The 17,396-nt window shown below is 38.3% G+C and overlaps 2 protein-coding genes across 5 annotated transcripts in view; both read left to right on the top strand.

The window, feature by feature from the left end:
- Window positions 1-17,396, top strand: part of LOC134212997 (kinesin-like protein CG14535) — a 501,209-nt gene that overhangs the window by 408,630 nt on the left and 75,183 nt on the right. The gene's annotated exons all lie outside the window — the stretch shown is intronic.
- On the top strand, window positions 15,651-17,205 carry LOC134212998 (uncharacterized). 4 transcript variants are annotated; one of them, XM_062691428.1, is made up of 3 exons: window positions 15,651-15,806; window positions 15,974-16,104; window positions 16,175-17,205. In XM_062691428.1, exon 3 carries the CDS (start codon window positions 16,179-16,181, stop codon window positions 17,091-17,093), a length of 915 nt encoding a protein of 304 aa, XP_062547412.1. In that variant the 5' UTR covers window positions 15,651-15,806; window positions 15,974-16,104; window positions 16,175-16,178; the 3' UTR covers window positions 17,094-17,205. The 4 variants fall into 4 exon arrangements, with proteins under 4 accessions (XP_062547412.1, XP_062547413.1, XP_062547410.1 ...); XM_062691429.1 differs by lacking the exon at window positions 15,974-16,104; XM_062691426.1 differs by having other exon boundaries at window positions 15,991-17,205.

The raw sequence follows: 17,396 nt of genomic DNA, 5'->3' as shown, positions 1-17,396 counted from the left end.
ATCAATTTCGCAAATGCTCAGATTTTGGTCAGTCCTAATGAAGAATTAAAAAAAAATCTGGCGAACGCTGGTTGTGTGTTGAAAATATACACAGAAAGATGAAAACTTTTCATATTATGCCTTTAATGATGAACTTTATTGAGCAGCACACAAATCTGATCCAATATTGAACTTGTTTCGAAAGATAATAACAAAACCAAATAACGAGGTCAAAAGTCGAGCACCTTTTCCGGACCTTTTTCCTCCCATAGGAACGCTTTTCTTTGCAACGCCAATCGGCAAACCCTTAACCCATAAGCTGTTTGCCCCGGCAGTTGACCGAAGAAAGTTAGACATGCCCATTTTCCGCCCCGTCATCGCGTGATTTGGGCAATTACCTTTATGCTTTATGATTATTATTTTATAAATACCACCTGACTGCTGGCAGGCGGCTGACTGCCGGTTGACCGACGACGACGGGTCAACTTGAAATAAAAGTTTTTTTTCTCCTGCATGCGGCAGGTGTGTGTAAGTTTTGCGATAGTTATGGTTGTTTTGGGGAACTATCGGGGTCGTAGGCTTGGCAAACAGAAATCGGAAGGCTCCATGTAACGAATCGAGCACCACAGACCGGAAGCGGAAACATCAGCCTTAGTTAGGGGAGCGCCAATGTTTCATAAATTTGAGTGGTTATTACAGTAGAGTGGAAAGTTAGGCGGAATGTTTTATTGGAGGAATGTTTATTAAGGGTCATAAAGCATTATTTTTAGGACGTGTTTACACACGACCACAAGGTGCAATTTGTTGGTCCAACTGGGCAATCGAATGGTTAATGAACCTAATCACACAGTAGAGGATGTGCGATTTTTATCCGGCTGTGCCGAATGAGAGAAGCGGAACGAAACCTTAAATCAACGGTTCCGAAGAAAATCCCGAGACAGCCGTTAATTAAGGTCACACTTTCCGTGATGAGCGCTCTCTGCATTGTGTCCTGGTATGCCTTTTTTGCGCTATCTGATTTCTGTCATTACCTCGGGTACCCAAACCGCGCCTGTCGCCAACGAACGAGCTGTCTTGCTTTCTGTTTGCAAGTTTGACTCATGAAATTATAAACAGCAGAGCAAACCATAGGTATGTGAACGCCCGGTGGAAAGGTAAAGAAAACCTGCAGTGAGAACGTTAATTTGACTTGTTCGTTCTCACCCGGGCGCTCGGTGGGCGGGCGGCTGGGGAAAAGGATAACGACACTGCTGTCGCAATCCTTTCCTAACTTCGAAGTCGACGAAGTACGTTTTAGATTCTAGGGGAAGAAAATTTCACAGATTGAAAATGAAATTTTTGCCTCGTGAGGTCTTAGTGCAGCTTTCTAACATACGCTTTTTCGCAAGACAAAAAAGTGACAGAGTTCCGTTCGTGCATAACGTTTGCTAAACAGTTTTTGTTTGCATGTTTTCATATATTAAACATAATAGTGTAATTCCACTAGTCTAATCAATGAAGCAAGCAAACGATACGAAAAACCAACGTGCAAAAAAATTGAAAATGTGCAAACATCGTGTGCGACGACAGCGGGCGGACGGTAGCAATGATTGCAGAGTTTCCTTTTCACTTCCTTTTGCGTCGACCGAACGTGAACTTGACAACTCTGAAACCAACGCCCCAAATGGAGACTAGCTATGATATCGTCACGAGAGAGAAAAAAAACAGGAAACGAACTCCACGAGGATCTTCCGACACTGCACTGGCGCTACTGATGGTGTGGGTTGAAGATCCGGTGATGCCACGACGAAAAAGCTCTAAAGCCTTGTGCCGTGTGGCTTTTGTTCCGCGCTTCCCACACACCTGTCCGGTGCTCATTGCAAACCCCGAGGAATGGTTGTTTGGCTCTTGTTTTATGCTACCATTCTTGTTCGCTCTTTCCAGTCGGTTCGACCCGCAAAGTGTGTATGGAAGAAAATTTCTTTTGTGAACTTTTTATCGCGTTATTTAATTTGAAAGATTTGCTTGATTTTCAGTGAAAATGCAGTGACGAATCCTTCGGAGTTTGAAATACTTAGTTCGAAACATTCGGTTGAATTAAAAAAAAATCGAATGTCCTTTGATCGAAAAGCAGGGCAACCTAACACTTATTAGGAACTTAATTTTGTGGTTCGAAGTTATTTCAATAGAATAGTTATGACACAAATTGAATCAGTTTGTGTGATCAATCGCTTTTCTATATATGGTCGAATATGTTCTACATTTATAAATGTTTTATAACATTAATTTACATGACATTCTGTGTCGAAAAACCCAGATTAATCCACCTACAGTGAGATTTTGACCCTTCCTTAGTTATAAGGAATTTTTTTCCAGTCTCCAGTATTTAAAACGAGATAAAACTACTCAGCTTCCCACGGCGGTTTACCGTGAAAGTGACAAAATAATTGCCTACCCAAAGGCGGTTGTCATGGATTGAGTGACAACTCAACGAATGATAACGTACTGTACATCATGCTGCCTATCTATAAGGAGCTCGTCGGATTGAATAACTATTGTGACATGGTTAGTAACAATCGTAACGCTGGTTGCATATATTGCACGTGTAATTCACAGAGACCTCGATATTAATTAATCCAGAACTAACTAAATCAGTCATTGATCTGAGCGAAACTCAATAGCGTTCAATAATAACATATATTTCGCCTTATGGATGCTTAATTTGGTAAAACTAAACTTGTTCAATACCTTACAAATGAGCTAGATTTTTATGGTAGTAAATTTCAGAATTTGCACACATACGCACACATACATGCATACAAGTGGTCTATTAGTGTCTCAAAACATGCTCACATTTGCTATCTAGCTTCCACTGAAGAAATTTTTGAAATCCCTTTCAATTTTTACGTTTTTGCTTTTCTGAGAAGATTTTTTTGTACATGCTTCTATATGTTCCTCAATTAAAATCATTTGTTTCTTTGAAACAAATAAGAAAAATAGGCATAATTCCATATCAAATCTTTTTTTATAATTATATTTTCAATATCAAAGTGAATTTGTTTCAAATATCATACATTTTATTTAATAATTCACGAGATTTCTTGATAGATTAATACGTAACACATCTGCGTAACGCATACAAAGTGAAATTATAGACACTTCCGAAGGAAGGGTCAAAACGTTCATCTGAAGAGACATTTCTACAAAGGTAAATCTCATTCTATCTAATGTCATTTCGGCACAGAAAAAACATTCGACCTGATTCCTAATGTCATAAGACCTATTCCCGCCGAGTTTCCACAGAATGGAATAAAAAAGATTGAATGGAAATTGAATAAAAACAGAAGCGGTCTCGTCAACAATGGCGATAAAAGGTGACGTGCACTTCACCGGTGGAACCGAAACCGCAACTGCTCTCGTTTGGGTTTCTGATACCGCCAGCAAAGCGCTAACGTGCCGTTTGGAGTGCGATCCTGCGAGAGCGCGCGCTGTTCAGGTGATTTAATTTTGTGTTTATTTAATTTGAAATGAGTGAGTCGCAACTTTCGGTCGACAATCGAGTCTTCGGTCGGGAGTGAGTCGGAAAAGGTGGAATAAGTGACTGCCGTGTCGGGATGACTGACTGACTGACTGAGTGGCTGACTTTTGTGTGTTTGCTGGCGAGGACGGAAGGTGCCATCGAGAGCGCGGTGCTGGCGGTTGATGGCCATAATTGAGTTGGGTTTGATTTGAAATTTAACTTTCAACTTTCAGATCTTGGTGTATGAGTGGGATTTGCTGTTTCCGGGTTGTTTGGAAATAAGGATGGCGCGCGGTAGATTGCGGGGAAACTTAACAAATTGTGTCAATCATGAGTTTGCCATTTTGGGGAAGTTGGTTTGTAATTGAAATTGAGTTTCGGTATACAAGAGGGAGAGGATTTCGTTTCAATGAATGAAAATGGTATTTCGTTTAATTTAAAGGAATTTTTGAAATTTTCTTTTCTGTTCATATCAATTTATGCGTAGAATTGTTCTAGGATATCCTCAGTTATGGGGTTGATGCTACCCCAGTAACATGACCGTGGTAACAATAGTTCTTAAAAAACGACGCGATTCTGCTCAAAAAACTCAAGCGCCATGCTCTCTTTGCCAAATCGCAACCGAGCTGGCTTGCGCATGGAGCCTCGATGCACGCTTAAAATCAATAACACAGAGATATGTTTGCTTCACACAAAACGGACCTAATGCAGAACATCCCCTAGATGAGCAACATTTACACAGCCTCAAAAATAACTCGTGTGGTTTTATTGAAGCTTGGATTTCAATATTTTCAACAGTATTTGGTTCCTCATGAAACAAGGAATCTGTACAAACGTTTACATGTTAAAAAGGATCGTTATCACGACCGTACGAGGCATTTTCGTGCCTGTGTAACTGTCGCTCATCTAGGGGCTGTTCTGCATTAGGTCCGTTTTGTGTAAAGCAAACACATATCTGTGTTATTGATTTTAAGCGTGTGATTGCGATTTGAGTATGATTCTACCGTTACTACTCACCCGGTTGGTTGTCATTTAATGCTGAGTTCAATCGTATGGCAATCTATCAATATTCATTTGCATTTCGAAACTATAAATATTTTTCTCTATAAATATTTTTGAAGAGATAATCACTTATCTTACCCCGTAGGCCGACGGTAATAATTTCGACGACCGACGACCATTTTTCACTACTCTTGTAAAGGTAACGGGGCTATGCTATCATAACCTATTTTATTCATCATCCAACAAAAACATTACTCAATTATGTATCTTCCTGTCATGTTTGTGTATGAGCCACCTAAAAATGTGAAACTATTTCCCTCTTCTTGAGCAACTCATTTATGGACAGTTTCTATGAATAGACGAGGATTGATTACGTAACGCAAACATTTGCCATTTTCAGCCGCACTCACACATGTATGTCGCCCTTTATGTATGAAGCATTTGACTTTTTTTGTATGGATCGTCACACTTATTGCAAGACTTCTCCGCAAACACCCCCTACTTCTAAGCGTTAGGTAATTTTTGGCTGCTCCTATCCACACTTCTTGCAACGCAAATTCCTCCAATGGGCCCTACCAACTTTATTAATCAGTTCATTAAGCACTTCCACAGTTATTAACTGCGAGGTTTCTAAGCCAAGTTACCATTTTTGCATTCGTATATCATGAGGCTAACACGATGATACTTTTATGCCCAGGGAAGTCGAGACAATTTCCAATTCGAAAATTGCCTAGACCGGCACCGGAAATCGAACCCAGCCACCATCACCATGGTCTTGCTTTGTAGCCGCGCGTCTTGCCACACGGCTAAGGAGGGCCCCACATTTACATTGTTCTGAATACTCATAAAATTTGAGCCTAACTGAACGTTATGCCTTGTGATTAATTTTGAGGGATACGAGATTCTCAAGTTACTCGAAAACGTTTTGGAGTTCAGCCCACGGTATCTATCAGATCGATCAAGGCTTTAGCAATGTTCTCATCGTCGGTATACACCCAATCCGGTTCAATAGGCATATACACATTATGCAAACCCAATTTTCTTGAATACGAGATGTCCAAGGTACTCCAAAAAGTTCTGGAGTTCTGCCCACGGTGTCCATCGGACCAACCAAGGTTCTTGCAATGTCCTCATCGCCGGTATATACCCAATCCGGTTCAATAAGCATATACTGCCCCCACTCGCATAACAGTTCCATACTGAGATAATAGCCATTGAAGTTCCAAATCGCATCCTCCATATAAAACTTCAAAAAAATCTAATAAATTGAAGCATCATCGGATCTTGTTGAAATTTTGCTAAGTTGTTCATCATTCGATAGATTACCGTAAAACGATTCAGTTTGATTGATACATTTTGTGGTTTTGTAAATTCTTAACGGGACTGTTATGCGGGTACTTTCAATATGGGACGCACATGACTTAGTATTCTTTTCACTCCTGGACATACAAAATAGCAATTTTTTATGATTTTTGGAATAACGTTAGAAATGAACACTAATCATTGGGTTAACTCAAGTCAAATGGGACTGTTATGCGAGTGGGGGCAGTATACGCATTATGCAAATTCAATTTTATTGAGTACGGGATGCTCAAGGTACTCCAAAACGTTCTGGTGTTCAGCTCACGGTATCTACCAGATCAATCGAGGCTTTGGCAGTGTCCTCATCGTCGGTATACACCCAATCTGGTTCAATAAGCATATACGCATCATGCAGAGCCATTTTTTTAATACGGGATGCTCATGGTACTCCTAAATGTTCTGGAGCTCAGCTAGCGGTATCTACCGAATTAATCAAGCCTTTTGCAATGTCCTCATCGTTGGTATACCTCCAGTCCTGTTGAATAGGTATATACGCATCGTGCAAACCCAATTTTCTTGAATACGGTACTCCAAAATATTATTGAGTTTAGTTCATAGTATCTACCAGATCAATCAAGATTTTCGCAATATCCTCATCATCGGCATTCACTCAATCCGGTGTAATAAGCACATGATCCGTTAAGGCCTGAATTAGCTTGTAAAGGTACTGAGTGAAATCCTATCCTCTCAACCCAAGTAACATTTCAAGTTTTATTCCGCTCTAGGAATGGTTTTCAAGATCGAATTATAAGAGCTAAGGGAACATCCATAAATTACGTAACGCTTTGAGGTGACGATATTGCCAAATGGCCCTCTCTAGATTACCACTATAAACCTGTTATAAGAGTATATAGAAATCAGTTTCAAGCCGCCCGGAAAAAGGGAATTTGGCTGCGGTAGCTGTCAAAAATGTTGCTTTGAAAGAGAGAAACAAAACTTTGCAAAAAAATAATAACAAAATAAATGATGATGAAAATCATGATGAGGATGCATTCAAAATAATAATTTTTCCGGTTTATTTTCCAAAGTACTTCCATGAAAATGAGGTGCGCTTCCGATTTCATGGTCAAAGCTAGTGCAAAATTAAGATTGAAAACAACGCTCCAGCAAAATAATATAGTTCTGCGTAATTAAAACGCCGTCTTATCATGAATTTCAGTGATAAATTACACCGACTTGAAATTGCGTCTCCTTATTCAATATGGCCATCATAGTTTTCAATCAGAAAATTGTTGCTCTCGTTAAACACCATTATCAAGCCTGTCCACGTTAAATTTCGGACACTTAGGTAATGTCAAATTGATTTGTCGTCATTTTATCAATTTGGGCGTGTTTAAAACATGCTGAAAGCAGCACATAAAGCAGAAAGATTCAGCTGTCATGTAAATTGATCACGAATACATCGTTCAGGGCTTGGTTGATTGGGTAGATCGCATGTTTTGAACTCAAGGCCATTTTGGAGACACTGAAATAGGTTACGTTTATTCAAAACTCGATAATTTCTTGTCTTACGATTATTTATATTTACATTTTATTTTTATTTACATTTTTTATATTATACAGTAGCCGTTCGATAACTGCAAAATGTTTACTTTTCAGTTAACGAATGCCGTTCGATAACTGCAACGCATTCTAGACGTCAAACAGTTGTCAATCGACGTCAGATGCAATAAAAGTGCATCTAAATGTGCAGCGCAATGCAGCTGTCATTGAGTTTGACATCAGTTTGAAGTTTAGTGGTCCGATAACTGCAAAACTGTTGCAACTATCGAATTGCAGTTGAATGACTTGCAGTTATCGAACGTCTACTGTAATATGAAATTATAGCCTTCTGGTAGAATATTGGGGGTGCCCAATCTGCCCTGGGTGTGCATAATGCCCCCAGGTCCCCTACCTACATAGCCGGTGAAGAAAAAAAGGGTGAAATCAAATCAATGGTTCAATTTCCGATACCTTGTTAAACTCAGATTTGTCCAGTTATTTGATTGAGATTTTAAATTATTCAAAAATTTGTGGATGAGATTCTATTGCAATGAAATGTGATACGAAATTATTCTAAAATACATACTTGGAATGATTCATAAAAAAGGAAAGGCTTATCTATCAAGTTTCCGGTTCTGAAACAACGAATGGAATTGTTCAATGCTCAATGCGTCCTAAATAAACACTTTCGAAAAAACTTTGATTTAAATGCAATTGATAGAAAAAAAATCATGAAGGAATTTCAATAATTTGTCGTTTTCATCAACATTGAAGAAAAATCGAATAGAGTAAAAGATTTAACATTCAATTAAATGAGATTTCCGAGTGTTTTGGGCATCAATAAAAAACGGGACAAATTAGGGGTTTATTAAACTACTAGCAGACTCGACGAACTTCGTTTCGCCTAAATTGATTTATTCTCTGCTTAGTTCTCGAGTTATGTAGAAATTTCAGTTTCATTTGTATGGGAGCACCCCTTTCCAAAGGAGGGAGGGGTCTCGAATCATCTTAAGAACCTTCCCCGGCCCCAAAAACCTCTGTATACAAATTTTCACACCGATCAGTTCAGTAGTTTTGGAGTCTATAAGGTTCAGACAGACAGAAATTCATTTTTATGTATATAGAAGAAGAAGAAGAAGAAGAAGATGACGGGACAGTACAACAAGGCCTGAAAAACAGTACAATCCCGTTAAATACGGTACGTATGATCAGTCTCTAGACATTAAAACACATCGATGTAACGTGTGTATGCTAGGAGTGGAAGCTGTTGGATTTTCCTTCGTCGCATGGACACGGTAGGTAATGTTGCAAATATTCTAAGTCGTAAAGTTTGCTGGAAGTATTTTTCAAGATCATTGTGTACACTTTTTTTAATCACGCCAGGTAATAATTTCGTTGATTTAAATGATCAATGGAAAGTATTCAGTGAATTAGAATTTGATATGACGGAATGAATCATCACATAATCCTACTTGATTCGATGCTTCCCGCTCTGACGTATGCAGGGATGGTTTAATTCATTCACTCGCCTGATTCAAGGCGATTGTGTTGTTGCATAGAATGCGTTTGAATTGCCACTCATAGTGGAATGAACCTTCTCACCACGACCTAAGCTGAGCGGCGTTACAGATGAATCACCCGATTGTGTTAGCCCTGGAAGCGAATGACTGCAAAACAAGCGAAACAAAACGATTGTGCTCCATGTGGGTCAGGTGATTCTATCGGGAACGCTCACTTGCGATTGAATCTTTTTGGTTCGTGTGATTGCGATTGATTGGTTCAGATGAACTCATTTTTCGATACGTTTGTGTGGTTGTTTACCGAATAATATGTTAGAGTCTTATTAATCGAGAAATGTAAATGTTTATAGAATATAGTCTTCTTATAATCCAATTATAAAGTTCAGTTATAATATGACATTTATCTTCAAAACTCATCAATTATGTGGCTATGTGGATATATGCTGCCATATGCCCCCGGGCACGCGTAGAGGACATTTCAATTTTCACACTAAAATATGCAGGGTTCGGATTTCTTACTTACTCACGCGACAACAGATCGCTCCACCGTCAATTTTATCCGGATAAATTACAGTGCGATAAACTCCGGCACAAGCGATGGTGCGAAAAGTCAATCAAATGCTGCTTACTTTGCTCCTCCAAACTGATTGCATACGACGATGCGCCACGATAAGTAGTAGGTTCAATACAGCAGTTTTTCTATTTGCTTTCAATCGGTTCGTGTAGTGGCGTGGTTATAGTGGGCGCTCTACACATTTTAAAATTGTTTTGGGTTCGAATCCCGTCGCGGACCTACATTTTTGTGAGTATGCTTTTAAAACTCATCTGGAGAAGTGGCGAGGTGGAGAATTTGGAGGCCCAAAATTAAATTATCCGGCAAGCCGCCGCTCGCGAGTTTATCGCCCGTCTTACTACCCGGATAAAATATTGTGTGAGAACACTTGCTCAAAGGAGAATATGGAAAATGGGGCCCCGGGGCCGACGGTATGTACAAAATGTACAAAAAAGGTTGGTTTTGGTACATAAGATTTGTGGGGGCCCGGGGCCACGGCCCCCCGCCCCCCATAAATCCGGCCCTGGAACACGTAAATGCTTCTCCATTCAAAATTGATTACCGCGATCACATTATCCGCTCATGGATCCCATAAAAGGAGTACATACATTTTATGTCGATAATGCTTATACCAAAATATGTTTCCCCAGTGATATACAAAATTTTAATGCGTGGAGTCATTCACGTACTACGGAATAATTTATAATATGATTCAGATTCCGCTGAACGAATTTAGCATCAACACATTTATTGTCGGCGTAGCACCAACTTAGAATTCGGAAGTAGGGACTTCCGAACCGAACTTTCTTCCGAAGTTTTATCTAATTGATGCGTTGTTCCAACGTCGGTATAACAAGCGTTCTAACTTTGTTCCGGATAGACAATATTAAGCAGCGTGCCGAAATCCTTTTACAGTCCTACGTAACACCGAGTATATTATTATTTCATAAAATTCATTTTATTATTATTTCATTTTGAGTAATGATTAATGTGACCAGACGTCCCGGGAGGCTGCATTTTTCAACAAATTTATACCAATTTATACAACATTACAAATATTTTTTTTTATTTTTTTTGGGCCGAAATCTATGCGATGGTCTTTTAACTAAACATGTATGAATAATACAGTCGCTTCTCCACATTTCGATGTTGAACGGATCATCGAGATAGGGAAAGATCGAGGAATGGCGGGAACATTGAAATGGGCACTAGATCGAAAAAAGCTAGTTGCTATGGAAAACGACAACAAAATAAATGTCATTTCTTGTTTTTGATGTGGATATTATTGTCCCAAGGTGGTCTAGTAGCCCTAAAATTTGAACAACTCGACACATCCCGAACGAAATATGACCAGAATATATCGAGATAAAGAGATATCGAGATAGGGAAGCTATCGAGTAGTAGTAAGCGGAAATGTATGCAGAATGAAAACCATCGGCATAGGGAAAGATATAGAGATGTACACTCCCGGCCAAAAGTGTAGGCTCACCCTCGGCAAAAGTTTTTGGCCGTATTTTTGCCGTTTTACATTCGATTTCGGGTATTGCTAGTGTCAGTAGATTATGAGTAGATCTTGCATAGTAGGTGTTTGAAACAAATAAATTTCAATTTTTTATCTGCTAAAATATTACCTTAAGATACACATTCTTCTTAAATTTAGGTTGTAAACATATTTTGATTTTTCTAGAAATTGAATCAGACAAAATTTCGAAATAAAAAGTGAAATGGAACCCAATTTTAATCATCTTCGAGAGGCATTGATAATTTTTTGTTTTATGAAAAAAATAAAATGCTTAATGTAAATGTTGATAATTTCACAGTGTTGTAAAATGTCATTTGCATTCGTTTGCATAATTTTCCCAGAACTTTTTACAGTAGTTAGCTATCAACTATCAAGTATGACGAACTTATAGCGCTTAAATGTGGCTACAACTTTGTCTAACAAGACATTGCTGTAAATATGTAATCTGGGGCGTGGGAGGCAAAATGTCATTCAAATGACATTATGTCAAATGACACGTGACATTTTGGAGAGATTTCATTCTCTAGCCTCAGATGTTATATTTAGAGCAATGTACCCTTGGACAAAAATATAGCACTACTCAAGCGTTATGCGTACATCTAAAATTTTGAAGTAAATTTGGCTTCTGAAGAAAGTTATGAACAAATTAGTCAAATGACATGCAGATGACATTTTACAAGCCTGTTCAACTCATTGTCAACGTTTCTATCCGGGGGTTTGGATGATGAAGATCCAAACCTCCGGATCGAAACGTTAGCAATGATTTGAAATTATCAACCTTTTAATGAGACTGAAAGCCGAAAATTCTGATAACTATTAATCTAGAAACTTCCTCTATTTAAAACGGTTTATGTTTGCTTAGAATTTGCACATGAAATTGCTTCCATCTTGCACGAAAAAATATTTGAATTAAAAAAATAAAAAGTCTCCTGAATTTCAACATATTGTCATTCATTCAAACAGATTATTTTTAAATTTTGTCAGGAAATTCCTTTAAATTTACACAAGAAAATGTTTTGATTTTTCACAAAAAACTGAATTATCTTCGGGAAATTAAGATTATTTCTCATCCAGTACAAGCAAAGGTATTACAGCACAAGAGGCTTTGATAAGCAATGCAACGTTTGTGACCAACATGATTCAACCATAGCTTCCCAGATTTCGCATAAAGAGTTTGATCGCTAACTTGACTGTCAAATTTATTGTTCTGGTTTGTATATACATAAAAAGCGGGCTACTTCATAGTAGAAGAAGATGTTTGACACATAAAGTACATGTTGATCACAATATTTAAAGCGATTATATCGGAATTTTAGATTTCTATAATTTATTTAATTTAAATAATTTAAAAAAATAATTTAAAAAGAAATTACTTCTTTCCACGCAAAACTGCTCTAAATTGCATTGAATTTTACAGGAGAAATTTGAACGGAAAACCTATTCTAAAGAGGAAAGTTTTTTTACACCTTTTAAATCAGCCTTCTCTATGAAGTTTTTAATTTCCATAAAATCGATAGAGGAAATCCAGAAAATACGTCTCGTAAAAAATGAAGTGATGTATCACCTACCTTCAAACGTCGCTTTTTGTAGAAACATATATAATTAATTATACAAATGTGACGTAATTTATGAATGTTATGGTACTGCAAATGGCTTACATGGGATTATGTTACTGCAAATGAAAATATGAGGTTGAGTGTATGTGTACATAAAATATATTGTACAATCCAAATGTTCCAGCTTCTCAAAAGTGGTAAATTTATGGAAAAAAAAATGGAAAACAGTTAATCACTTTAAATGTTTAATTGTACCATATTTACCCTAGTGCACCTGGTGGTTATTAATTTTAAATGCGGGATAATCTGTTTTATGATTAATCAATAAGAATACCGGACAGTATATTTTGATGCAAAAATAAATATGTTCCCTTGTTCCAGAAGTGATCAATGTGGTCGGACATTAATTTTGAATGCATAACCATGATCAAAAGTCATGACATATTTTGATGTTGAGACGGAAATTTACACTACGGGTTGCTCGAGGGAACCTCATATTGTACCGCTCATAAAAAATCTACTCCTCCGCTTATTTATAATCGCAACAAAAAATGAGCGCAAGATAGTCGTCTAAAAAAATATTTTTGAAAATCGGGCCGCCACGTGGGGGATTGTGGCGATGAATGCTCTGATAGCACGTGCTATATGTACTGCGGATAAATTTTCCACATCTATGAGAGCCTTGGAAAATGATCACAAAATCACGAACATATTCCAGAGGTGTTGAACATACTTGGCGATCAATTTCAAATAGATAACCAATTAAGTCCGGAACAAATATAACTTTCTTCTTCTGCATCTTCTGTCATCATTTGTGGTTTTATTTTATTACTAGCCTTATCTAACTCGTGATTTTATTTTATCTAAGTGTCAATCGTTTGTTTGATTGCAGCGTCGCACTCAAGATCGATTTCAACTCGAGTTGATGGATTCTTCAGAACTCTAAATAAGAAGATATAAGACTAACAGACCCGACGAACTTCATTTCGCCAAAAAATGATTTATTCTCTGATTAGTTCTCGAGTCATGCAGAAATGTATGCTTCAATTGTATGGGAGCCCCCCCCCCCCTTCTAGAGCGGGGATGGGCTTCAAACCATCTTAAGAACCTTCCTCGGCCCCAAAAAACCCTGCATACAACTTTCACGCCGATTGGTTCAATAGTTTCCGGGTTTATGGATTTAAACATGCACCGTCTAATTCCCTGAGGAAGGCCAAGACCAAGGGCCGAAACATAGGAAACTAAACCAACGTGTCGTTTCGATTTTTGTGAGACTGAAAAGCCGCTAATCCCAAAGTTATCATATGATACAATCGTTTTTCAAGTTTGAAAAAATAAATAAAATATTGAGCTTTCCCAAAAAATCTTTAAGAAAACTGATGAGATTTTATCAATTTACCCATTTATTTTTTATTTACCACCCCCTTCGATATGCAAAGACCAACATTACAGAAAAAGGAAATCATATTTGTTCCAGCCTTATTTGATGAAAAATCATGAAAAATGAATTGCCGAACAGCAGTTTTGGAAAAAAAATTAACAGACCCTTCAAGCTCCCTGTAGCAACTTGCAGAGTCCAAAAGCGGACAATAATGGATTGACAACCGATTGCAAGCGCATATTCATCTATTTGATGCAAAATTATTCACAAAAGAGCTGACGCTCGGCATATTTTGGCGTAATCGCCAATCGATTTCAATTACGTAACCATCTAAATATTCGAAGCCATGGCTTAAGCTGTTTGGACAAATGTTGAGTTATTATATACGAAATTGTTGCGCATTTTACCTAAACGTCATTTTATCACCTAGCTCTATCCAGTATCCAGGAAGTTGTCCTGAACTAAATGCCTCTCCATGAAAATTTTAATGCTGCACTTCATGCTAATTGACGCATTATCTTTTAAGCTGAAAACAAACCTCAAAATAAAAACTGCGCAAATGAATTTACTATACCTAGTCATTAATTTGTCAAGCAGGCGAAAAACTTGAACCTAGAAATGATGCGCTTTAAAAAAAAGTTCCATCGCATCGGAAGTAGTTAACAAATTCAGTTGGATTTGCTGCCACCCACCCGTTGCTTATTGTGGACTTACCAGCAAAGGCTTCGATATGCTACCACAAATTGCGGTAAACGATCCCGTGAATGCTTCGGAAAGGATCACAGTGATCGAAAGAATGCATTCACTTGCGAATCTTTCCCTTTGCATCGCGTAGCGATCCAGTCCATACATGCGAGAATCGGTGGATAAACACAATCAAAAATTAAACGTAGGCAAAAGTTCATCTGTTTGTTTTATCTCCTTCATTCGCGTGAACGTGTGACTCTTGGTATGGAGCGACACAAACGGTGTGTTTCTTAGCGGGAATATGTTCATGGGTGAGTGCTGATTGAATGTAGGGTGAGGCGATTTTTACCATCCTTGGACGTATGTGCTAAGTTTCCTCCAAGTTGTTTACCTCGTTTTCTTGTTGTTCTAAAGCCTCAGTGGCTAAAGTGGCTAAAATGGCTCAGTACACATGTGAGCATTTACGAAAGCCTTGTCTTTCTTTCGTTTTTTTCTGTTCTCTCCCAGACCGAGTTTCTTTGGAATAGCTGAGCTGCGTCATCTCTCGCGGACGATGTAAAAAAATCATTTTTTTTGGAAAATGTTCCAAAATCGACAATACTGACTGACGTTGTGTTTATACGCGCAGTCCAACCGGAGATGCGGTGGCAATTTGTCCAGCAGCTCTTGCAGAAGAGTCGGTTTGGTTAGGCAGAGCTAGGTGAGCTCGTTGGTTGGCGACCATAATATGACCAACAAGATTTTGGAAGACGTAAAGGTTATCACTCGAGGACGCAAAGTGTTTCATTTTGTATAACACCAAAGACAAAATATCGTATTCTTTCAATGCTGGGTACATGTTCAATAGTCTTTCAATTTCCGGAAAAGACTCAACCATCTGGTTTTACAGTGATTTAATAATAATTGGTAGTTGGTGTCAACATAATCGCTTGAGACTCGAATAACTATTTAAGAAGTCCATAAGGTCGCTACAAATATTTAATTTCCTTTTTGTCCTACTGGTCTCCGGAAGGTCAAGGGCGGGGGGGATAATAAAAAATAAATTCTAAAATGAAAAAAATCAAACAAAATCCTTAAACTGGAAAAACTGGAAACACTGGATAGAAACAATAGTCGCTTAAAAAGTGCTCCGTTAAAAAACACTTTTCTACAAAAAATAGACATTGAATGGTCCTAGATTGTGTGGCAGTGAATTGAGTGCAAAAGCAGCTGGGGTCCCTATCGTTATGCTGAGCGATTTTTGCATGGATTTGCTACAATCAGGTACATAATGCTTCGCCCACAATTACTTATCATTAATTGAGACCATTCCGACACTTCGGATATTATCCATCACAACTTACTCCGACACACACATATCGTCATACCTTTGTTTGTTTCTACCAAAACATCTCTGACACAACTATCTGTTTTGCACTTGAATAAACAAGACGTGAGTTAATTGCAGAGATCATGTCTGATGAAGAAGATGAATACTTCTGTTACATCTGCGCTAAGCCAGAGACTAATGTAACGCGTCTGATCGAATGTGTTCAGTGTAATAAATATGCCCATTTTCGCTGTAAGAAATTGTTTGGCAATGCCGTAACAAGAGCCAAAAGCAAACCGTTTTTCTGCTCTGTGGATTGCAGCCAGATGTCTTCGCATAACATCAGACAAACAACAACAAACGACGACATCATCCATGAGCTACAAGTGCTTGGAAATGCTGTGAAGGGAGTGAAACACGATTCGGAGAAATTTCGTCTGTTGTTTGAGGATACACGAATGCAAATCGCGGACATCGTCTCTACGAGCAAACAAATTGAGAAGTCCCAGGTTTTTCTGACTCATCAATTCGACCAGTTAACAGCTGATTTTAAATCGTTCAAAGAGGAAGTTGGATCCGTGAAAGCTGAAAACTCGAAAATTCGCAAGGAACTGAAAATGTGGCAGGATACATGTGGGGATTTAGTTGGTTCAGTCGATCGCCTGGAGGTTGACATGGATAATATCAACAGATCGGCTAAGGCTAAGAATGCTGTGATACTGGGCTTACCAGCCATGCAAGATGAGGATACAGTTGAACTAGTGTGCATGTTATGTAAATTGTTGAATTGCGAATTCGTTGGAACATCTGTGATTCAATGTGCAAGACGTATCAATGGGAAGCAACATATGAATGGAGTACCTCCTATCGTCGTTCAATTTACCTCCGAGCGGGAGAAAGAGGAGCTTTTCCGTCGGAAACGTGCCTACGGAGTTGTACTCGCTTCAAAGGTTCGCGATGTCTTCAATGGATCTACGCATACGATTACTATTCGGGATGAAATGACGGCTTACGGAAGAGATCTACTGCAGCAGGCCAAAAATTTGCAGGAAACCTTGAAAATAAAGTATGTGTGGCCAGGCCGCGATGGAAAGATACTATTGAGGCGACAGGACGGCGGGAAGATTGAGCAAATCAGCAGTAAACTTCAACTAGCAGGATTGCAGCCCACCAATTCCAAAAGAGTATTAAATTTGTCGGGAATTTCACCTCCCAATGTTCCACAGTCTAAACGAATGTAATATATAGTATGTAGTTAATTAGAATGTAAACAGATCTTTCTTATGATGTATAATTATTGTTTCGATTCTATTGATCAATTAAATAAAAACTCTATTCATGCTGTTAACAACTTTCAAATAAAAGTATTACAACTAAATATTAGGAGAATGAATAATATGGACAAGTTCGATGGCCTTAAAGAAATACTAGAACTGTATCATGGTAATATCGATGTTATAGTCATCGGTGAGACATGGGTGAAAGCAGACAGGCTGTCACTGTACAGAATCGATGGATACCAAAGTATTTTCTCGTGTAGACCT

Source organism: Armigeres subalbatus, chromosome 2 (assembly GCF_024139115.2).
Source record: "Armigeres subalbatus isolate Guangzhou_Male chromosome 2, GZ_Asu_2, whole genome shotgun sequence".
Lineage (NCBI taxonomy): Eukaryota > Metazoa > Arthropoda > Insecta > Diptera > Culicidae > Armigeres > Armigeres subalbatus.
Note: the sequence above shows the minus strand (reverse complement) of the source record. Positions and strands in the feature narration are given on the sequence as shown.

Coding starts and splice junctions, on each gene's coding strand:
- LOC134212998 (XM_062691426.1), top strand. CDS start 15,770: ATGCTGAGCGATTTTTGCATGGATTTGCTACAATCAG. Junction 15,807..15,990: donor CATGGATTTGCTACAATCAG/GTACATAATGCT, acceptor AGTTAATTGCAG/AGATCATGTCTGATGAAGAA.